We start from the raw sequence: 25339 nt of genomic DNA on the forward strand, positions 1-25339 counted from the left end.
AATGACTACATAATAATGGAAATATTTGACACATGCACGTTGGAAAGACACATATCTCCTACATCTGCTTGTTCAGACACGAGAGATGACACTGCACTCAGGCTGGTCATACACTTTATGCTTGTTCGGCAAACAGCTATCCTGGACGTCAACGAAAACTGGGGAGGCCGTCATACACATTAGATGGTTGGCAGGTCAGGCCGTCTAATGTGTATGGCCAGCTTAAAGCGGTTTTCTGGGATTTTTATATTGATGACCTATCAGATCAGCAGGGGTCCGACACCTGGCAGGCCTGGCATTCAGCTGGTTGAAGAAAAGGCTGCACTCCGTGCAGCACAGCCTTCCTTTCATTGTTTACCTGCTCGACATTGCAGCAGTGAGCAGCTGTAATTACAAGAAGCCGTCCTATTCACTTCTATGGGGCGGCTCCTTCCTATTCAAGTGTATACTACAGAGCTGTCCCATTGAAGTGAATGGGATGGCTGAGATGTAATTACACCGCTCACCACTGCAATGTTGAATGGGTAAACAATGAAGGGAAGGCAGTGCTTGCATGGAGCGCAGCCTTCTACTCAACCAGCTGATCGGCAGGGTGCTGTGTCGGCTGATATTGATCCCAGAAAACCCTTTTTACTCAAAATAAATAAATAAATGAGACAAAACTTAAAAGGGATACTTTGAGACTTCTATATTGATGGCCTACCCTTAGGATAGGTCATCAATAGACAGGGGTCCCCCGGCGATCATCTGGTTGACCAGTTCCGTCTACTAGAAAACGGATGGAGCCGTTTAGTTCTGGTGCAGGAGCTCCTGCAAAACAGCTGATCCGCCAGGGTGCCAGGAGTCAAAGCCCTGCTAATCTGATACTGATAACCTATCCTAAGGATAGACCATCAGTATAAAAGTATAGCTACCTTAGCAAGACTGTATAACTACTTACTGAATTAGATCAAATAAGAGATTGTATATTCCAGCTTTCTCTTACCTTTCTGCTGGAATTCAAGAATCCTCTTTTTCAAGTCGACTCTGTGAATGGTTTGGAACAGATTTTCTAAGAGTTTTAAGTTACTTGCTGTTACTAATTGATTCTTCTCAAGCTCCACTATGAGAGACAAGAATGTCTATGGAAAAGGGAGTATAAATTAGTTATATTGTGATTTACTTGTTTTGATACCTTCAAAACAATCTCAGGAGACCGAGCTGTAAACGATCTGTTGGCACACTGCATTAGTTACTTTTTAGTACCTCAAGTTACTTTAGTACTTTGCAGAAGCTGGATAATAAGGATGCTTCCATCCTACAGCCCACTAGGTTTATTGAGGGGCCCTGTTTAAATGAAGGAGCAAAAAACATAGAAGGGAATTTATTAATTCATGTGCCAGCCTTAATTAGAAGAGAACTGCAGCATTATGCAGCAAATTTATTAAAAAGGAGTTGTTGATATTAGCAGACCTACAAAGGAAAGTAGATTTACCTGCTTTCTGCCGCAGGGTCACTCCTCTGCCACCTCACTCAGGTTCCCCAGTCAAGATCTGCTTTGACAAAAGGGGGGCGGGCCACCGCTGTGGCCAGTTATTGGCTGCAGTGGTGCTAAAGCAGATGTTGACAGCGGGGGACCTTAGAAAGGCATATGTGCCAGGGGTGCGAAGAAGACCGGACCCAGTGGCGGGGAGCAGGTAAGTATGCTTCCTATTGCAGGAGAAAGGGGTCTGCCCAAACACCCCCAAAAGGTGAACAACTTCTTTAATGGTCACACCCTTATCATAAATTTGTCACATCTTCTGTCAGTCCAAGCTCCAGAAAAGTAAAACTACAGCAGTTATGAGTATTGCACTACAACCTAGGCCACTTTACGACATAAGTTACAGTAAATATGACTAACTGAGAGGCCAACCCCTCCCAATTAGTCCTAGCCACTTTTTGAAAGTTTGCAAGAGCAGTGAAAAAAAATAATTTGATCATTTTTGTGTGAAGCTGGCATGCACCAAAATGTGAAACTGGCACACGTCCCATCATAAATCCTCTTCCAGAATTCTGTAAATTATGACAATTGTACACAAAATAAGTGTATGCATCCATTAGGCTGTATAGGTATACCTTGTTTTTTAGTTTTCCTCCATTTCTCACGTCATTTTTTATTAGGAACACAATGGAATCCAAGTCTTTCTCTTCAATCTGCTCATTGAGCTTTACCATAAAAGACCTGTAAAAACAGCATCATTAGTATAGTTAACATTTATGCATGCATTAGGTTTCATTTTTTTCCAAAAATGATGATAATGATATCAGTAAGCTGGCACCTTTGGTATGCTGTATGTTTTGTACAATGGTATCTGTATTTTTTGCTTTACCGATCCGTTTACAGATGGTCAGTAAAACTTTTCTGACACTGGTTAGGACCCCTCTGCCCCTAATGGCTTGAATTGCTTAAGGGACAAATTCTATCTGGTTTTCAAAACATTTCAGGCCACGTTAATAAGACACAACCCCACAGTTGGGAGTACAATGAGCTCATGTGTAATGCTTGTAGAACCAGTCCTATGTGTATACTGCTATGGTATTACAACTATTACAAGAGGAGTGCTCTGTGGCCATAAAGAGATGTACATTGTCAACAGCAATACTCAGATAGCCTATGGCACGTAAACAACAATCAGTTGCTATTAGTGAATATAAGGTGTGTCAAGAACACAATCACAAGGAAACATAATAAAAAAAACTAGTAAATCAGCAATTTGAGAGGGTCACGCTATCTTGTCAAGCGCCATCTTCTGTCTCAAAGTCAGGCACATGGCATTTCATCCCCACTTCAGTGGTTTTATCCAAACTGAACCTGGACCAAATCTGCAGACTTTTAAAGAGGACCTGTTACCGCATTTTTTTTTCTAAAATCAATACCTTATACCAGGGGTGCACAACGTTTCCTGGTTGGGGGCCACATTGCCATGCTGAACCAATGATGAGGGCCGAAATTAAAATTTAAAGATTTATTAACAACTGAAATATTGTACTTATGGCATATTGAACACACATTATATACCATTAATGTCTAGTTACACTTCCAGGACTCCCATCTAATGGGAGAAATACATGAAAAATACATGTGAGCAGCCACAAGACATAGGCATACATGTCTGTTACCAGATGGTTGGGGGCCGCACAGAATGGTATCAAGGGCCGCATGTGGCCCCCGGGCCGCAGGTTGTACACCCCTGCCTTATACTGTAGTATGCCTTGAGCAGATGCTAATTACTAGCATCAGTACAGGGAGGAGGAGACCTCAGCTCTTCTCAGTGGGCGTCTCCTTCTCCCTGCCTGTGACTGCTGGAAGAGGAGAAGAAGTGTGGCGAGATTTGTCAGCAACGCTGAAAGCAAGAGTGGGCGGGGTTATCTGCTGCTAGTGACGGAGGGGGGGGGGGGGGGCAACAACGGGCCTGGGCACTCGATGGGGGCGTTCCTGGGCCCCTCTGAACAAAACTGACATTTGCATAAGGAAAAAGTGTTGGCAATGACCCAGGTGACAGATTTCCTTTAACCATTTAATAGTCCCACAAGGGGACTAAAATAGGCGATATTTTGATTTTGTCTAAAATACATTGCACTATTAATGCAGTGCAATGTATTTCACTGTCAGAGCTATACTCACATTCATCACTAGGCTGTGCCAGAGAGGCGCAGCCTGCCAGGCCACACTGCAGGCAGGCCTGAATCCATCACTAAGCCCCTGCCTGCCTGCCTGCCTGCACTGACATCGGCACCCCACAATCTCATTCTCTAGCACTGGACACTGCAAATAGGAGTCAAAGGAAGCGCTGTCTAGTGTGCCGATTCTTCTAGCCTGGCCTGCTCATCGGACTGACCTACTGAGCACATGTGACCACCTGCACTGAATAGATTAGGTGGTCGTTCCAAAACAGAACTTAAAGAACATCAGGGGGTGCCATTAAATGATCACTACCTAGGCATTATAGTTTTATTAAGAATGGCGTCTCTTATGTCATTTTGAATGCAAGATTTATTAAAAGACACATCTATGCAAATTTATTAATCGTACTCCAGCATGAGGACAAGGAGACTTAGGCCAAGTTCCCATCTCCATCAAGGAGAGCCAGCAGACTGTTCCGGCACAGAGCAGCCTACCAGATCTAGGAGGGCCAGCTTCCCTACTTCACTGCCGGATCCCCACTGACTGTAATGAGATCTGGCGGTTATCCAGCAGTACCTAGCAGTTAGGGTACTTTCACACTTGCGGCAGGACGGATCCAACAGGCTGTTCACCCTGTCGGATCCGTCCTTCCGCTGTTTTGCCGTGCCGCCGCTCCGTCCCCATTGACTATAATGGGGACGGGGGCGGCGCTCCGGCGCAGTACGGCACTGCGCGGAGGAAGGCCGCCGGACTAAAAGTCCTGCATGTCCGACCTTTTTAGTCTGGCGGCCATACCTGAGGGGTTAATTGTGCGTATCATAGCCCCCTGTAAGAGATCAGGTGCTGCCAGGCAGCAGGGGGCAGCCATGTACACAGTTCTTAGTATATTCTAACTTGAAGCGTCCCCATCACTATGGCAACGCCTCCGTGTTAAAATATACTGTCGGATCTGAGTTTTCACGATATAACTCAAATCCGACAGTATATTCTAACATAGAGGCGTACCCATGGTGATGGGGACGCTTCAAGTTAAAATATACCCTGACTTTACATTAAAAGTCAATGGGGGATGGATCCGTTTGCAATTGCACCATATTGCTCAACGTCAAACGGATCCGTCCCCATTGACTTGCATTGTAAGTCAGGACGGATCCGTTTGGCTCCGCACGGCCAGGCGGACACCAAAACAACATTTTTTTTTACTTTCCTTCATGTCTGGTGATCCCTTAAAAATCACAGAAGACATACGGAAAAAAAAAAAACGGACACAGATCACGGAACAACGGAACCCCGCTTTTTAGACCGTGAAAAAAAAAATGACGTGTGCATGAGGCTTAAATGGCGGAAGTGTAGAGATCACTTTATCTAAAAGTCCCTGGCGCTTTAAAACTTCGACCTCAGGATCAAAGCTGCAAGTTTGAGAAACTCTGGGTGGGGATGCAGAATGGGACCTTAATGAAGAATGTCCTTCCTGAGAGGAAGGATCTAAGGGTTGGAGAAAGTCTTTTGAGTAGGGAGAACCAGCTCCTCTTTGGCCAGAAGAGAGCGATTAGAAAAGCCCGTTTTCAAAGGTGCCCGGGCGACTGTTGCGGAACGCCGGAGGGGGGCCCGTTCTGTCCAAAGGCAGCAGGAGTGGAGATGAGCGGAGAGCTGTGCTACGGTGCCTTAGGTTCCCTATACGCAGCTGCTCTTTGGACACGCTCCCCGCCCATGGCTGAGCGTACACCGCAGAAGTCCACTGTGACAGACATGGCGGCGCTCGGTTCGCGCTGGTGGTGGCCCCGGGGTGTGAGGAGGAGAAGCTCCGTCCTGCTCCCAGTGGGCCCGGGCCACCCATCTGTTCTATAAGCGGAATGCAGAGTCCGGCCTGGCGGTATGTTAAGCGGCTGCTCTGTCTGATGGGCCTGAGGCCTGACCTGCTGTGCGGGGCCATATCGCTGACCTGCGCCCTCCTCGTGGCTCTCAGGTTCACCTGCAGGTAACTACCCGCCCCCAGTGCAAACTACTCTCATCCAAGTGAGGCAGGAGCCTGAGGTGTCTGCACATGTACACTGTATGTCATAGTCCTATATACTGTAAATATATCATGGTCCTGTACACTGCGTATGTAACATAGTATATGGCACATGTACCCTGCATATGTAACATAGTATAGAAAACGGATCTGTCTCCCACTGACTTTCAATGGAGTTCATGACGGATCCGTCTTGGCTATGTTACAGATAATACAAACGGATCCGTTCATGACGGATGCATGCGGTTGTATTATTGTAACGGATCCGTTTTTGCAGATCCATGATGGATCCGCCCAAAACGAGAGTGTGAAAGTAGCCTTAGATTTATTATGGTGCGAAAGGACTTTAATAATAGAGCTGATCTTGTTGGGAAACTGGAACAACCACTCCTACATTTTGCAGGTGGGGGGGGGGGGGACTGAAGAAAATTCTATTTTGTAACCAGCTTTGACCACCTCTAGGGCCCATGGATTGAAGGTTATTTTTTTCCAAGGAGGAAGAAAATTCTTCAGCCTCCCGCCTATCCTGGCATCACTGCTTATCTCCGGATTTATTTGGGGGATTAGGGAGAAAAACTTTTTGTCACGGCTGAGAGCGGGGGAAACCCTCAACCGTGCGATGTCAATAGAATAAGGGTAGCTGCTAGGCCAGGACGACAGGATCAGGGAGCAGGTCACCTCCTAGCGCGTCCCTAATTCTTACCCTGACTCCTAACCGTATGAGCCAACCCAGATGGTAGGAGGGCTCATACTCCGGAACCTAGGGTCCCTACTAGCCCTCAGGAAATCCCTGGACTAGGAGCAGTGTAAGACAACCTGTTACTCCTAGACACGGACGCACAGGAGTCTCACTGGCCAAGGAGCAAGGAGAGGGGAAACATATACAGCATATGGATATGGCAGGTGAGATAAAGCAGTACTACATATACCTGCCACAGACACGCTGACTGGAACCCGTGCACAAGTACTGATGTCCACAGAAACATTAAGGACATAGCACACACACAAATCACACAGGTATCCAGGACATCCATAGCTGCAATAAATATAAAGAGCATAAAAACATCTTCTTAACATCATACATATATTTTTTATGACCACAAGGGTGGCCCTCACTGGATAGATGGCATAAGAGACCAGGAGGATGACCCCAGCATAAAGCATGGCTGGAGTACCCCTCAGCTACAGGCATCCAGCAGGAGCTATATAGCCCAAGCAGCCACACCCCCACACACATACTAGAAAAGGACACCTTTCCAACACCAGACAAGAAAAGTGTCACTTAAAAGGGGAAATGCACACACACAACTAAATCCCGTGCAAACCAAACATGGAAAGTGAACACATACAAACACACGTTGCAAGATGCAACTGCATGCCTTGACAGCGAGCAGCCTGGCAACCAGCTCAGGCTGCTACACTGCCAACAACTTGTTGCCAGCGGCAATAACACGTGAGACAACATACTAACTGCCCTCACCTGCGGTAGACAACAAGCAGACCGTTGACAACTGCATGCGACACAAAGAGTCACGACCAAACCATAGTCGTGACACTTTTCTTCTACCCCCTTTGGGGTAGCTCCAGCGACCTGACTTCCCTTTTACCCTATAAGATTTGTCTTGGCTAGCATAGGGACAAAAGGGTAATTTTTTCCTATATGGCAAGTCTTCCGGAAAACCCTTTTTCTTATTGGCTGCCTTCTCAAGAATCTTGGCTAAAACCGGTCCAAATACATACTCCATACTCCAGAGGCCTCGATGAGCCACATTAGACAAGCCCGCATCTGTTGCTGAAAATATCACAGACTGATAAGTCAGCTAAAAGAGCTATTGCCGATTTAAGTAAGGGGATAGAATTTATTATCTAGTCTCTTGGGGTTTTGTTTCTTAGATGATTGTCTCTTGCGAAAATCCTGGGAGGCGGCCAACATCGTGGCAACCTCGGTCGTAAGATCTATGTACCTTTGGTTAAATGAATTGGACAGTCTGTTTTCTTATACATAGTATCCCTTGGTTGGGAAGCATCCTCAAAGGGTAAGGAAGTCTTTTTATTTACTTTAGCAACTTGTACATCAGTTTTTGTTATATCGTCAAATATTTTTGACCCTGATGGATCAAAAAGCAGATGATTTTGGAACTCTGGAAACCCCTAGTCTTTATTCAGGATCAAGCCACTCCTCCAGGATCACATCTCTGATATTTTCATTAATAGGGAAAATCCAAGCTCGTTTAACCCCAAGACCCCCAACATGTATTCTTGGATGGAATGGGTTTTCTGAACCCACATGGTGGCTCTGACTGCTTTCAAAAGGTCATTCAGGTCCTTCTCAGAGAAGTACTTTATTTTTTTTTATTTCCCACAGATACACAGATATTTCACCGTCTGATAAGGAGTCCTCCTCGACCCACTGTCTGGAGGAGGATGCCTCACCCCCCCAAACATTCTGAATCAGAGGACGAGGGTCCGGGGTTCTCCAGCTACAGCTCTCCCCGCTCCGTTCTCGCACCTATCAGACAATGTGGGCATATCCTAGCGATATTCCCCCATTGTTTGTGATGGGAATACCCCTTTAAGTCAATAGTAACTGCATTACGCTCTGCACTGCACTCCCCCTAGTGGTGGTTGCAGATAACCAGCTTTGTAACATAAGGGAATCACAAGACTTATCAATGTATTTGTCAGTTTTCTGGTGAAAAATACGTTTATAAATATGCTGTTCAGAATGAGTGCCTATTCCGCTTTTTGTGACATAGACGTCAGGTAAAGCAGGTGATACCAGGTGTAACTGAACTAAAAAAAAACTGTAATAAAAAAATAAAAAGTCTTCCCCTTAATAAAAATAAGTAAATTCATTAGAAATGAGGAGCACTGAGCTTTGCGTTTTGGATTGCCTGGGACTAATTGAGGTACATATACTGGGAAACTGGGTGGGGCAAGTGGTCCATAATAACTTTTGCTGTGGGACTCTGAGATCTGTATAAGCCCCTGCTCTATACGAATAAAATTTTTTGTATATGCTATGGATCTTGTTGTGCACTTCCATGGGGCACAAGGTAAGGTAGGTTTGTGTCATGTTTTCAGTCCATGCAGTGTCAAGAAATATACAATAAAATGTACAGAGATATTTAATGCAAAGTCTTACCTGTAATCTGAAATGAAGCTGGGTTGTTTCTTCAACAGCCTCTCTACTTCTGGTTTGGTGATCCTGTAATGCTTTTTGATAAGATCAAACCTTTTCAGTAGACACAACAATTCCAATACTACTGGATGTGAATATCTGTCATTCAGTTCACTTAGCAGCTCCCGTATGTTAGTGGTAGACGTGATGTCCCGACAAGCAAACCTTATTACTTCTTCTTCATCAGATTCAAATTCTTCTACAATCTGTACAAGGGTCCGATCAGATACACGGACACTGCTCATTACAATATCTGCTGCTGCGGCACAGGCCAGGGCGTATTTTTTGTGAGTATAAAATACTACATCTCTAGTTACCTACAGTGGAAAAAAAGAAAAGTTAACTCTCTCTTATCACTCAGATATATGGACTTTGATTAATGAAATACAATGAAGGAATGACATGAGACTATACACAAATACCCTAGGTAGTGTCCCGATTATGAGCTGATCACCAAGGTCTGCATGCTTGTGCCCCCTGTAGTCAACTTTGGTTGGAGGATGCTGACTGCACAGACACATGGGAAATTACACATCACCCTATGGTCTGTGGTTCTCTGGAGCAAAAGTCATCGCTTTCAGTGCTCCTTGCTATGACTAATGATGGGGGATGCCAAGCAAGGGACAACCCCTCTATGATTTCCATATTCCTTGATGAACAACATCTTTTTTTGCTCCAGTATTTTATTTAAAGTCGTTCTCTGCAGGTTGCCTCCTTTTCTACAGCTACTTAGGGGTATGAGGGGGTGGAACTGCGCTGAGGCGCTGCTGTCTATTCACACTGATGAGCTGTGTCTGCTAAGCGTACCATCGCTGCAGTTCTACCTGTTGTGGAGCAGGAACTCTGCTCTACAATAGAGAGCAGCGATATGTTCCTCTGTTATGGCTGAGCAGCCTGACAGGAGCAGTATCGTATCATTACTATCTATCTAAACCACACTGAATGAGTAAATACACGTCCCTTAAATTTTTAAAAATATGATATCCTTTATTCAAAATAATCACAATTTAGACATGATAAGACACATATAACACATTGTACATTTTAGTAATAAATAAGCATTTAGTGAATGTATCCAATACAAAACACCACCTATACTCAATGTAAATATAACTCTGGCTAGGAGTAAAATATCTGTGATAAACACTCTGCCAGACTGTGAGAAGGGTACTGATAACCTGTAAAATGCTGAGCCTAATGTGAGCTAAACGCTCTATATAAGTTGCTCAGCATGGAATCAATATCTACCCTTTTCCACAGGAGGACGCAGACGGCGAAATGTACGTCGAGGAGCCTTAACACACCTGACTCTTACTGGTATGACTTGAGCTTTTCTCTGGCTATCTCTTGGGAATATTTTCATGTACTTTTACTCTGTCATTGTGTACGCCGATTGTGGAAAAGGGTAGATATTGATTCCATGCTGAGCAACTTATATAGAGCGTTTAGCTCACATTAGTCTCAGCATTTTACAGGTTATCAGTACTCTTCTCACCGTCTGGCAGAGTGTTTACCACAGATATTTTACTCCTAGCCAGAGTTATATTTACATTGAGTATAGGTGGTGTTTTGTATTGGATACATTCACTAAATGCTTATTTATTACTAAAATGTACAATGTGTTATATGTGTCTTATGTCTAAATTGTGATTTTATAAAGGATATAATATTTTTAAAAATTTAAGGGACGTGTATTTACTCAGTGTGGTTGAGATCAATATTTTGAGTATCCCAGTAACAGTTGCTGTTACAATTTATGACCTAATTGGTGATTAATCATTACCATCTATTCCAGGGATCAGAAACCTTCAGCACTCCAGCTACTGTGAAACTACAACTCCCAGCATGCACAATTAACTTGGCAGTTCTTGTAAGTCCCACAGAAGTGAAAGTAGGATTCTGGGAGTTGTAGTTTCAGAACAGCTGGAGTGCCGGAGGTGGCTGATCCCTGATCTATTCTGTAAGCCATTTGCACTAGCAGTCAAACTGGTCACTTACCTCAGGGTCAGTTCGCATCTTTAACAGATCCCTTCTTTCTAGTATACGTCAACAACAAAATTAATGATTTCTCTGATCCACTAGTTAATGGGCCACGAACAGTGACAAAAATAATAGTAAGCTTTGATGTCCAGCACTAACACTGCTGTGAAGTCTGTAGTGAATAATGAAAGTAAAAGTTCTCCTGCAGCGTAGTAATATACATACAGTGTAAAACCCTCAGAAATTCCATCTCTTGTGTGGGTTCACGTCACAGCTTCAATCAAGGGACTAATTAATTTTCCACTTATGCATTGGAAAGTCAAAAACTATTGTAGTACTAACCACAGAGCAATGAAATGTTCGGAAAGAACATGACAAAAACACAGGTGGACCTAGACTTTTAACCCCTTAAGGACCGTTCATTCATAACTAATAGCAGAAATAAGAGGAATGGTGCAACAGAAAGTCATAAGAATAGATGCTCCAGGATTGTTATTACATGGGGGGTGCAAGTAGTTACCAAAACAGACAAATCCGGAGAGGTGAGGGGGTCCTCTTTAACGATCGATCTTAGGACAAACCCTTTAAACCTCATAAAATCACTGCAACAGTGACCTCATTGGTGCCGACCCCCTCAGAGCAACAGTGACCTCAGCTAAATAAAAAATTGTCTGTATACCGGGAGCGATGTGGCTGCTATCTCTATATTGTTCCTGTGACAGCCTGTATACAGGGAGCGATGTAGCTGCTATCTCTGTATAGTTCCTGTGCCAGCCTGTATACAGGGAGCGATGTGGCTGCTATCTCTGTATAGTTCCTGTGCCAGCCTGTATACAGGGAGCGATGTGGCTGCTATCTCTGTATAGTTCCTGTGCCAGCCTGTATACAGGGAGCGATGTGGCTGCTATCTCTATATTGTTCCTGTGACAGCCTGTATACAGGGAGCGATGTAGCTGCTATCTCTGTATAGTTCCTGTGCCAGCCTGTATACAGGGAGCGATGTGGCTGCTATATCTGTATAGTTCCTGTGACAGTCTGTATACCGGGAGCGATGTGGCTGCTATCTCTGTATAGTTCCTGTGACAGCCTATATACAGGGAGCGATGTGGCTGCTATATCTGTATAGTTCCTGTGACAGTCTGTATACCGGGAGCGATGTGTCACAAGAAGGCAGATACATGAATTACTGCTAGCATTGAGCCCTCGCTATTGAAAAGGCAGGGAGCCACGTAACAACTGTTCTACACTATTTAGGGACAGCTATATATTATTTTGCGTCTTTTTCAAAATTACTGCAAAGCTGTAACATTTTTGGCTTAATTCAGAAAACCAAAGAAAATAAAATTGTGCCAAAAAAGAAAGATCTCAGAAAAATGTACCTGTGTTACCTACTTATTAGTATTAGGCGCAAATATTGAAATCATGAATATTAATCGCGAATATCGGCACTTCGAGAATTCGCTAATATTTAGAATATAGTGATATATATATTCGTATTATCGAATATTCTAGATTTTTTTTTCATCTGAAGTTCTGAACCCATGATCCCTCCCTGCTTCTTGCTTTTGAGACAATGAGAAGGCTGCAATGTCTTTGTCTGAGCTTAGCAACATCCCTAGCAACCAATAGGAAAGTTGCCTACCCCTTACTATATAAGAACCTCCACAGCAGCCATTTTCTACAGTTTTTTTAAGTTCTGAGAGAGAGCAGTGACATCGCTGTGCTCTGTGCTTTCCACACTACATTAGAAATATATATTACACACACATACAGTACAGACCAAAAGTTTGGACACACCTTCTCATTCAAAGTTTTCTTTATTTTCATGACTATGAAAATTGTAGATTCACACTGAAGGCATTAAAACTAAGAATTAACAGATGTGGAATTATATACATAACAAAAAAGTGTGAAACAACTGAAAATATGTCATATTCCAGGATCTTCAAAGTAGCAACCTTTTGCTTTGATTACTGCTTTGCACACTCTTGGCATTCTCTTGATGAGCTTCAAGAGGTACCTGAAATGGTTTTCACTTCACAGGTGTGCCCTGTCAGGTTTAATAAGTGGGATTTTTTGCCTTATAAATGGGGTTGGGACCATCAGTTGCGTTGAGGAGAAGTCAGGTGGCTACACAGCTGATAGTCCTACTGAATAGACTGTTAGAATTTGTATTATGGCAAGAAAAAAGCAGCTAAGTAAAGAAAAACGAGTGGCCATCATTACTTTAAGAAATGAAGGTCAATCATTTAGCTGAAAAATTGGGAAAACTTTGAAAGTAAGGGCTATTTGATCATGAATGATAGTGAAGGGGTGCTGCGCCAGATGACCTGGCCTCCACAGTCACCGGACCTGAACCCAATAGAGATGGTTTGGGGTGAGCTGGACCACAGAGTGAAGGCAAAAGGGCCAACAAGTGCTAAGCATCTCCTGGAACTCCTTCAAGGCTGTTGGAAGACCATTTCAGGTGACTACCTCTTGAAGCTCATCAAGAGAATGCTAAGAGTGTGCAAAGCAGTAATCAAAGCAATAGGTGGCTACTTTGAAGAACCTAGAATCTGACATATTTTCAGTTGTTTCACACTTGTTTGTTATGTATATAATTCCACATGTGTTAATTCATAGTTTTGATGCCTTCATAGTCATGAAAATAAAGAAAACTCTTTGAATGAGAAGGTGTGTCCAAACTTTTGGTCTGTTCTGTACATATATACACACACACACACACACATACATACACTAATACAGATAGTCAGTGTAGGTTATATCCTGATATAAATAAAAATTAGAGGGGCACTCTCAAAAGCAGTGGGAGCAGTGGATATTCGTAAATAAACTTTATTGGTATAGGCAACGTTGATATTCAATTCGTTCACAGTGTATTATTCTTGTATATAGCAGCATAGATTATAAATAGCATGCTAAAAACCACATTGTGAATAAACAAAAATACGAATATAATGCATATAATATACAATACTAGAATAACAATCCAACATTAAAAAGATGCCAATCCAGCAAAAAAAAAAAAAAAAAATGGATAGAAATTTTGCATCCGATAAAAACTTCAATCTCGATTAAAACTTCAGTCTCAGGTTTCAATTGATAGCACTCCAATAGTAAGTCTCGGTTTAGTTGCTGGCTATACACAGAGTGGCGTCCCACTCACTGGCCAGAAACAGCGGCGCCCCACTGTAATTTACAAAGGCGATCGCTTAATTTTCAAAGACCGTTCGATCTTACCCGGAGGGTTTTTCAACGAAGATCTCCTACCCTCGCCTCGATGCACCTGTTTAATGTATCGGTGTTACGGTCTCGAGGGCTGTTAAATCTTCAATGGAGACCCACGCCAATGCCGGAAGTCCACGTGATCTCGCTGAAGGTGAGCTTCCCTTATCCAGCAAAGGCCTCCTGCAGTCGGCGTTCTCAGGGTCGTTGTAGTATTAAAGTATTCACCTCCAAAAATCGATAGATCGAAAGTCTCAATTTCAAGTGCGGGGGTCCATTTACCAAACACGTTTCGGGGTTAGAGCAATTGACCCCTTCATCAGTGGCTAGTGTCCCCCTGTTTTGGCACCTCCTTTTATAGGGCTACTGATTGAGAAAACCTGGTCCTGGATTGTTCGATTTTTTTGATCCGAAACTCTGTAGACTCTAATCAGAGCAAATGGTTGTCATGCTGGATTGTATTTGTCCGATCATGCATTAAAGAACATCACAAAATATTCTTATGGACATATATTGTCATTATCATTATAGACTTGAGATTTGCCAAATCTGGCATTTAGCAGTCTCAAAAGGTAAAAATCCTTACATACACTTGTTAATGAATCAGTCCCAGATCATATGGTGTAAAAAATGCACCAAACCCATTGCGGTTCCTATGCGGTTTTGATAGATTTCTGTAAAAAACTATTAAAACTGTTAAGATACATAAAATAGGTATTTTAAAATGAAGATTACAACAATGCATACAGTCGAATTATACAAAATCTCTTCCAAGTCCATGTTTCAACAATCAACATATAATAAGGCCTTGCCAATAAATTCTGAGACTTTTAGTGGGGAGTGGATGGGGCCTATCACAGAGGAAAAACTAGACAGATATATAAAACTGCCCAGTTGATCATCTGTGAGGGGCGCCCATCTATAGAAAACCAAACAACTGAAACGCGGCATTTAAGCCCTGTGGTAAAAGAGTATTTAATTCGAAAATACGTTTCTAGTCGGGACATTTTTTCTATATGATCCCCGCCTCTCCAATCTCTATGAACTCGATCTATGGCCATACATTTCAAACATGTGGGATCTTGTTGATGAGCTATCTTAAAATGACTTGACACAGAATGATTCTCGAAGCCCTTTTTTATGTTCACAATATGCTCCGCAATCTGTTTTTTAAGGGGTCTCTTGGTCCTGCCTACATATTGATAGCCGCAGGGACACTCCATCACATAAATACCAACATCTTCCGTACTACATGTAAGAAATTCCCTAAATTTATGGCAGTATTTATTACTAAAGGTAATTCTGTTGTTTTTCTAGGGAAAGAAGTGATCTTACAATTGTTGCACTTTCCACAACGGAAAAAGCCCTGAATGCCTGCCTAACTCTGAATAGATGGTCTTATATCTTTCTTTTGTACGGTAGGTGCTATTTTGATATTTAAATCTGAAGATTTTGTAAATGTGATTTTAGGATTCGGAGATACCAAGTTCCCCAACATTTTGTCCTTCTTCAGAAGGTCCCAGTGCTTTTTAACAATATGTTGTATCGTCCTAAAGTCCAGGGGTGTATCTATCACAAGGCAAACAAGGCATTTGCCTAGGGCGGCACTTGAAAAGGGGGCGGCAAAATGCCTTGTTTGCTTAGTGATAGTTACACAATATGCTAAATATATTTTTTGCCCCTTGTCCGATCCTTCATTATGAGAGCGGCATCGCCGGCGCCGCATAGTGAAGGAGTTGAAAAACGTACTTCCTCCCTCTCCTGACTTTCTCCCGACCTCCCCTGCCTTTTGCGTCCTCACGTTGACATCACACGGAGGTGGAGTCACGGGCCGGCAACGCTAGGGTGAGCCTTATCTCCTCCAAGTGCAGAGCGGATCCTGCACACGGTCACCGTGAACACTGAGGCCAGGCCCCGGCCACCAATGCACTGATCCCTGAGCCTGCTGTCTTCAAAAACTGTAAGTACTTAAATTACAGTAATTCACAAAAAATCAATTACTTGTTTTATGGGGTAAGGGGGTTGGGACCCGTTGGGTGGTTAGAGGGGGGAGAATTAGGGAGGGATTAATACTGTACTAACTCTAGCTGCACATTGTTTTTTTAACAAGGAAGGGGTGGGTCAAATTTATATTAGGGGGGTGCCCGAGTTTAGTCTCGCCTAGGGCAGCAAAAAACCAAGATACACCACTGCTAAAGTCCCCATTAAAAGGTAGAATCAGATATAAATCCATATTTCCCATGTCCTTGGTTCTTGTTTTATTTTCAATAAAAAATTCCTCCCTGTTCATATTTCTAACTTTTGTTAGAGCGGTGTTTAGAATCTCGGCTAACAAATTCCACTCATTGGAATTGATGGATTCTAAAAATCGATCCAATTTGTCTTTTCCCGCCTTCCAGATAAAAAAAAGACATCGTCGATATATCTTTGCCAGAGCACAAGGTCCGTCCCCAGCCTTGACAAGAACATATCCAGTCAAGGCTGGGGACGGACCTGGTGCTCTGGCAAAGATATATCGACGATGTCTTTTTTTTATCTGGAAGGCGGGAAAAGACAAATTGGATCGATTTTTAGAATCCATCAATTCCAATGAGTGGAATTTGTTTATTACAGGCACTACCAGTCAGGAAGTAGTGGAGTTTTTAGACATATGTATTTCAAATAAAAATGGTAAATTACATTGCAATACATTCATTAAACCCACAGCATGCAATAGTTATATTCAATTTAATAGCTGTCATCTTCCGAGCTGGTTAATCAATATCCCGCAGGGACAGCTGCGGAGAATAAAACGGAATTCGAAAAAGAAGCAGGTAAAATGACCCAACAGTTTCTCAAAAAAGAATATCCCGCCGAGATTCTAAACACAGCTCTAACAAAAGTAAGAAATATGAACAGGGAGGAATTTTTTATTGAAAATAAAACAAGAGCCAAGGACATGGGAAATATGGATTTAAATCTGATTCTACCTTTTAATGGGGACTTTAGGAAGATACAACATATTGTTAAAAAGCACTGGGACCTTCTGAAGAAGGACAAAATGTTGGGGACCTTGGTATCTCCGAATCCTAAAATCACATTTACAAAATCTTCAGATTTAAATATCAAAATAGCACCTACCGTACAAAAGAAAGATATAAGACCATCTATTCAGAGTTGGGCAGGCATTCAGGGCTTTTTCCGTTGTGGAAAGTGCAACAATTGTAAGATCACTTCTTTCCCTAGAAAAACAACAGAATTAGTGTCCTTTAGTAATAAATACTGCCATAAAATTAGGGAATTTCTTACATGTAGTACGGAAGATGTTGGTATTTATGTGATGGAGTGTCCCTGCGGCTATCAATATGTAGGCAGGACCAAGAGACCCCTTAAAAAACTGATTGCGGAGCATATTGTGAACATAAAAAAGGGCTTCGAGAATCATTCTGTGTCAAGTCATTTTAAGATAGCTCATCAACAAGATCCCACATGTTTGAAATGTATGGCCATAGATCGAGTTCATAGAGATTGGAGAGGCGGGGATCATATAGAAAAAATGTCCCGACTAGAAACCAAACGTATTTTCGAATTAAATACTCTTTTACCACAGGGCTTAAATGCCGAGTTTCAGTTGTTTGGTTTTCTATAGATGGGCGCCCCTCACAGATGATCAACTGAGCAGTTTTATATATCTGTCCAGTTTTTCCTCTGTGATAGGCCCCATCCACTCCCCACTAAAAGTCTCAGAATTTATTGGGAAGGCCTTATTATATGTTGATTGTTGAAACATGGACTTGGAAGAGATTTTGTATAATTCGACTGTATGCCTTGTTGTAATCTTCATTTTAAAATGCCTATTTTATGTATCTTAACAAATCCTCCGGGTAAGATCGAACTGTCTTTGAAAATTAAGCGATCACTTTTGTAAATTACTGTGGGACGCCGCTGTTTCAGGCCAATGACTTACTATTGGAGTGCTATCAATTGAAACCTGAGACTGAAGTTTTAATACTAGAGATTGAAGTTTTTATCGGATCCAAAATTTCTATCGATTTTTGGGATTGATTTTTATTGCTGGATTGGCATCTTTTAATGTTGCATTGTTATTCTATTATTGTATATTATATACGTTATATTCGTACTTTTTGTTTATTCACAATGTGGTTTTTAGCATGCTATTTATAATCTATGCTGCAAAATACAAGAATACTACACTGTGAACGAATTGAATATCAACGTTGCCTATACCAATAAAGTTTATTTACGAATATCCACTGCTCCCACTGCTTTTGAGAGTGCCCCTCTAATTTTTATTAACCCCCTTTTTCAGACTTGGTGATCTGCAAGTGGGTGCACCTCACGTGGTTCGCTGACCACTCTAGTGCGACATAATTCCTTACATTTATATCCTGATATACTGTAGTTGTTGCAGTGCAGGGTGTTAGGTAGTGCGATAGGTTCTGCTGTCCATACATACATGCAGACCTGCTAAAATGTGAATTTTCACGTATTGCGCCAAAATATTCGCATCATTAGTGCCGATTAGAGCAATCGCGAATATATTGGACCACTAACTACATATAAAGCCATTTTTAATGTTCTGCTGTGCCAACCATTTATTCCAGTCTTGGGAACTTCTAGCAGATTGGAAAATGTAGCAAAAGTGACACACGCCTGTATTTCGTGTGCATTATGCGAATACTACATTGCCGATTTTTGCAATCAAGAAAATAATCGCGAATTCTTGAATATATGACGAATATTCTACAAAATAATCGCAAAATATCACTAATTCAAATATTGCCCCTCCCGCTCGTCACTACTGCTTATTCATATTTATTACATGGAACATTATCTGTCAATGCCAGTAAATAGGGTCGCACGGCTCATAGCATCGTGTTGTTTTTTTTTTATCATTTACTACATTTATATGAGCTATGCTTTTTTTTTTTTTTTATAAAAAAATTTATATATATATATATATATATATATATATAGAGATTTCTTATTATAACCTGGCTATAAAAAAGGCAGGGCTGTTATTAATAGGAAAATTGTAGCGCTGAAGAAATTCTATGAGCTGTGCTACAGAAGTTACTGACTATTACACAATAGTATGTTATGTGACTGAGCACTGCAATCAATAGCTAGGGATTTGCTCATTCATAACAGCTATTTCTTCCAGCCCTCTAGCACAGGAATACACAACCTGTAGCCCTCCAGCTGTTGCAAAACTACAACTCCCATTATGCCTGAACAGTCTACAGCTATTAGGGGGTGCTGGGAATTTGTAGTTTTGCAACAGCTGGAGGGCTGCAGGTTGAGAATCCCTGCTTTAGCACATGGGATCTTGGCTCTGTTATCTAAGTTCAATAAGTAAATGAGACTAAGCTGCTGCCGGAGTGCGAGCGGAGTTCTTTACTAGAGTGGCATCCTACCTGGGCACCACCAGTATGCAGGGGTGTATCTATCACAAGGCAAACAAGGCATTTGCCTAGGGCGGCACTTGAAAAGGGGGCGGCAAAATGCCTTGTTTACTTAGTGATAGTTACACAATATGCTAAATATATTTTTTGCCCCTTGTCCAATCCTTCATTATGCAAGCGGCATTGCCGGCGCCACATAGTGAAGGAGTTGAAAAACGTACTTCCTCCCCCTCCTGACTTTCTCTCGACCTCCCCTGCCTTTTGCGTTCTCACGTTGCCGTCGTGACGTCACACGGAGGTGAACACTGAGGCCAGGCCCCGGCCACCAATGCACTGATCCCTGAGCCTGCTGTCTTCAAAAACTGTAAGTACTTAAATTACAGTAATTCACAAAAAATCAATTACTAAGGCTACTTTCACACTAGCGTTCGTCGGTCCGCTCGTGAGCTCCGTTTGAAGGGGCTCACGAGCGGACCCGAACGCAGCCGTCCAGCGCTGATGCAGTCTGAATGGAGCGGATCCGCTCAGACTGCATCAGTCTGGCGGCATTCAGCCTCCGCTCCGCTCGCCTCCGCACGGACAGGCGGACAGCTGAACGCTGCTTGCAGCGTTGGGGTGTCCGCCTGGCCGTGCGGAGGCGTGCGGATCCGTCCAGACTTACAATGTAAGTCAATGGGGACGGATCCGTTTGAAGATGCCACAATATGGCTCAATCTTCAGGCGGATCCGTCCCCCATTGACTTTACATTGAAAGTCTGGACGGATCCGTACGAGGCTATTTTCACACTTAGCTGTTATATGCTAAAATAATGCAGACGGATCCGTTCTGAACGGAGCCTCCGTCTGCATTATTATGATCGGATCCGTTCAGAACGGATCCGATCGAACGCTAGTGTGAAAGTAGCCTTAGTTGTTTTATGGGGTAAGGGGGTTGGGACCCGTTGGGTGGTTAGAGGGGGGAGAATTAGGGAGGGATTAATACTGTACTAACTCTAGCTGCACATTGTTTTTTAACAAGGAAGGGGTGGGTCAAATTTATATTAGGGGGGTGCCCGAGTTTAGTCTCGCCTAGGGCAGCACAAAACCAAGATACACCACTGCCAGTATGGGGTGCTGTGTATCCTTTCCATTAAGCCACTACCAGACATATCTGGTGGCTGCGTATTTCTCCTGAGTACAAGTCATGTCTAAATCCTATATATATATATATATATATATATATATATACATACACACAGAGGACCTGGCTTCGCACGGGTACATTTCATCTACTTAATGTTTGTGTGTTGTTAAAAGATATCAAGAGTATCCCTGGCCTATAAAAGTGACATCTACACTACCCCGCCCCCTTAACAGTGACCTCCCACAGTGCCCTGTCTCCTACCAGCGCCGTACATGTACAGCGCTGGTGCGATGTGTAAACATGACGCCCACTCGCAGGTGCAGCGGGCGTCATGGCCGGCAGATCTCTGCTGTTTCATACAGCAGAGACCTGCGGCTAATTACCGTGACTGGCAATAACGCTGATCGTGGTAATTAAATGCTTTAGATGCCGTGATCAAGCGAGATCACGGCACCTAAATGTGCAAAAACCCAGAAGCTCGCGCTTCCGGGCTTCCTACCTATGCCCCGTGTGTCCAATCCGGGCATAGATAGTTGCGCTGAATACTGGTAGCTTTACTGAGTAAGCTAAGGGCTCTTTCACATCTGGGTTCTTTTCTTCCGGCATAGAGTTCTGTCGTCGGGGCTCTATGCCGGAAGAATCCTGATCAGTTTTATCCTAATGCATTCTGAATGGAGTGAAATCCGGACCGGAACGTTTTTTGGCCGGAGAAAATACCGCAGCATGCTGCGCTTTTTGCTCCAGCCAAAACTTGCCGCAAGGCCGGATCCGGAATTAATGCCCATTGAAAGGCATTGATCCGGATCCGGCCTTAAGCTAAACGTCGTTTCGGCGCATTGCTGGATCCAACGTTTAGCTTTTTTAGAGTGGTTACCATGGCTGCCGGGACGCTAAAGTCCTGGCAGCCATGGTAAAGTGTAGTGGGGAGCAGCATACTTACCGTCCGTGCGGCTCCCGGGGCGCTCCAGAGTGACGTCAGGGCGCCCCAAGCGCATGGATCACGTGGTCGCATGGCACGTCATCCATGCACATGGGGCGCTCTGACGTCATTCAGGAGCACCCCGGGAGCCGCACGGACTGTAAGTATACCGCTCCCCCGCTCCCCGCTCCTACTATGGCAACCAGGACTTTAATAGCGTCCTGGCTGCCATAGTAACACTGAACGCATTTTGAAGACGGATCCGTCTTCAAATGCTTTCAGTACACTTGCGTTTTTCCGGATCCGGCGTGTAATTCCGGCAAGTGGAGTACACGCCGGATCCGGACAACGCAAGTGTGAAAGAGGCCTAACAGTATTCAAACTGCAATTCTTATTTTGGCAGGCCAGCATAAGAAATTGGCAAAAGTGAGAAAAATAAGCTAATAAAATAAAAAATTAAAAAGTAATACGCTCATATATGAGGCACATAATGATCACAATTTTTTTTTAAAAATATGAAAAATTAAAAATATTTTAAAAGTTTAAAATCACCCCCCTTTCTGAATAATTAAAAAATAACTAAACAATAAATATAAACATCATGGGTATCACCGCGATCAAAAATGCCCATACTATTAAAATGAAAAAAAAAATAATCCAATATGGTGAATGGCGTAACGGAAAAAAGGGTGAAAATCGCCAATTTGCAATTTTTTTTCATTGCTTCTCTTACCCAATTTTTTTTTTAATCAAATGCGATAAAAAAAGTAATGCACACTCCAAAATGGTATCAATTAAAAGTACACATTGTTCTGCAAAAAATTTGCCCCTAAACAGCTCAGTAGACAGAAGTATAAAAAAGTAATGAGGGCCAGAATATGGTGGTATAAAAAAAATAAACTAAGAAAATTTCTCACCGTTTACATTTATTTTTACACTATTTAGACATAAAGAACCTATACATATGGGGTATCGTTTAGGGATCGACCGATTATCGGATTTACCGATATTATCGGCCGATATTCAGGATTTTGAACGTTATCGGTATCGGCATTTATTTTGCCGATATTCCGATAACGTCCTGGGAACACAGATCGCGCTGCTGTCAGCGCTCTCCATGCTCCCTCAGCAGCAGCACAGGGGAGAAGGAGTAGTGTCTCCTCCCCCTGTGCTGCTGCTGCTGCTCCAGCCAATGGGAGGACAGGGGACAAGAGGAGGGGAGGAGCTATGGCCACTGCGCCACCAATGAAGCTTAATCTATCATTCATTCATATACAGGAGGCGGGAGCTGCAGGATCACATTGCCGGCTCCCGGCCTCTATGAGCTGTAGCTGCGATCTGCGGTAGTTAACTCCTCAGGTGCCGCGGATCGCAGCTACAGCTCATAGAGGTCGGGAGCCGGCTATGTGATCCTGCAGCCAGCTCCCCCCTCCTGTATATGAATGAATTAGAGATTAAGCTTCATTGGTGGCGCAGTGCGCCCCCCCAAGCCCCCCAGTATCACACATTGGTGGCGCAGTGCGCCCCCCCTCCCCCCCCCAATATTAGGCATTGGTGGCGCAGTGCGCCTCCCCCCAAGCCCCCCCAGTATTAAGCATTGGTGGCGCAGTGCGCCCCCCCTCCCCCCCAGTATTAAGCAGTGGTGCGCTCCCACCCCAGTCGCAGTGCGCCCCTCCACAGGATCCCCTCTCCCCTGCTCCTCCGATCGGAGTCCCAGCAGTGTAATGCTGGGGCTCTGATCGGTTACCATGGCAGCCAGGACGCTATTGAAGCCCTGGCTGTCATGGTAAGCTCCATGCTGCTGTGTGCACAAAGCACAAAGCACACAGCAGCAGGGACAGTGTGAGCTCCTATTCACCCTGATAGAGCTCTATCAGGGTGAATAGGACAAGGGTTCTAGTCCCTAAGGGGGCTAAAAGTTAGTTTAAAAAAAAATAAAAAAAAAAGAAGTAATAAAAATAAAAACACCAAAATATTAAATATAAATGAAAAAGAAAGATGAAAAAAAAAAAAAAAAAAAAAAAATACACATTAACGATAAACATTAATTTTCAGCAGATTTGTGGGAATTTAAATTTTTTTTCAAAAATGAAAATTCCCAGAATATCGGTATAAATTATCGGCTATCGGCCTGAAAGTTCACAAATTATCGGTATCGGCCCTAAAAAATCAATATCGGTCGATCCCTAGTATCGTTGTAATCGTACTGATGCAGAGAATGAAGTGTATCGGTCAGTTTTTGCCCGTGAAACGGTGCAGGGATTGCGTTTTTTTTTTCAATTTCACCCCATTTGAAATTTTCTACAGCTTCCCACAACATTTTATGCCATAAGAGCTTTAGAAAGTACAACTTGTCCCGCTAAAAATAAGCTTATGGCTCACGGAAAATAGGAAAGAAAAATGAAAAAACAAAAACAAACAAACCTCTGGTATCCAAAGGGTTAAAATGGGACCTCCACCGCAGCCCACCACCTTAAAGGGAACCTGTCATCTGGATTTTGGGTATAGCGCTGAGGACGTGGGTTGCTAGATGGCCGCTAGCACATCCGCTATACCCAGTCCCCATAGCTCTGTGTGCTTTTATTATGTAATAAAACCGATTTGATACATATGCAAATTAGCCTGATATGAGTCCTGTCCCTGACTCATCTCAGGGACAGGACTCATCTCAGGCTAATTTGCATATGTATCAAATCGTTTTTTTTTTACACAATAAAAGCACACAGAGCTATGGGGACTGGGTATTGCGGATGTGCTAGCGGCCATCTAGCGACCCATGTCCTCAGCTCTATACCCAAAATCCAGATGACAGGTTCCCTTCAACTTTGACTTTCACAGCAGCCTACCTTTACCAGCGAGTTCCACAGCAACCCAGCCCCTTGACAGTGACCTCCACAGGGGCCAGCCCCCTTAACAATGATCATAAGTTACAGTCTCCTTAACTGACCTCCACTATTCCCAGCCCCCTTAACAGAGACCTCCACAGCGAATGCCCCTTTAACAGTGACTGCCACAGTACCCCACTCCCTTAACAGTGACCTCCACAGTGCTCTCCCCTTTAACAGTGGCCTCCACAGTGGCCGCCCCTTTATTAGTGACCTACACAGTACCGCATCTCGTTAACAGTGATTTCCACAATAACCCGCCCCCTTAACAGTGACCTCCAGAGAGCTCTGTTCCCTTAAAATTTTACCTCCACAAAACCCCCTCCCTTAACAGTGACCTCTACAGCACCCCGCCCCTTAATACTGACCTCCATAGCGGACCATCCCCTTAACTGTGACCTGCACAGCAGCCTGCCCCTAGGGTGGACATAGGTCCAGTTTTAGGTCGGACAGTCCGGTTTTCAGACTCCCTGTCCTCTGTCCGTAGCTTAGCGGGACTGGGGGAGGGGTTATTAAAGCTGTCTTTTGAGGGTGGCCTGAATGGCCACCTTACCTGCCCCCTTAACTGTGACCTCTACAGCACTCCGCTCCCTTAACAGTGTTATCCACAGTGCCCTGCCCCTTTAAAGCTGACCTACAGCAGTGAAGAAAATGGCTGAGTTATGGAAACCTGGTAAAAAAAATGTATGTGGAGACTAAGGCCTATTTCAGACGGGCGTTGCGGGAAATTGTGGGGGTGCGTTGCGGGAACACCCGTGATTTTTCCGCGCGAGTGCAAAACATTGTAATGCGTTTTGCACTCGCGTGAGAAAAATCGCACGTGTTTGGTACGCAAACCCGAACTTCTTCACAGAAGTTCGGGCTTGGGATCAGTGTTCTGTAGATTGTATTATTTTCCCTTATAAAATGGTTATAAGGGAAAATAATAGCATTCTGAATACAGAATGCATAGTAAAAT

The 25339-nt window shown here is 43.4% G+C and overlaps 1 protein-coding gene across 3 annotated transcripts in view; it reads right to left on the reverse strand.

The window, feature by feature from the left end:
* The window catches only part of CFLAR (CASP8 and FADD like apoptosis regulator), a 67554-nt gene that overhangs the window by 20625 nt on the left and 21590 nt on the right, over positions 1–25339 (reverse strand). For 2 of the 3 annotated variants that reach the window (XM_044303174.1, XM_044303176.1), the window contains exons 2-4: positions 8806–9158; positions 2098–2203; positions 986–1121 (exon numbers count right to left, since the gene is read on the reverse strand). In XM_044303174.1, the coding sequence (XP_044159109.1) occupies positions 986–1121; positions 2098–2203; positions 8806–9158 (595 nt within the window). Of the gene's footprint in view, positions 1–985; positions 1122–2097; positions 2204–8805; positions 9159–10839; positions 10979–25339 lie in introns of those variants that run through there. The other variant, XM_044303175.1, reaches the window with a different exon arrangement.

The sequence above is a fragment of the Bufo gargarizans genome, chromosome 8 (genome assembly GCF_014858855.1).
Source record: "Bufo gargarizans isolate SCDJY-AF-19 chromosome 8, ASM1485885v1, whole genome shotgun sequence".
NCBI classification, from domain to species: Eukaryota; Metazoa; Chordata; class Amphibia; order Anura; family Bufonidae; genus Bufo; species Bufo gargarizans.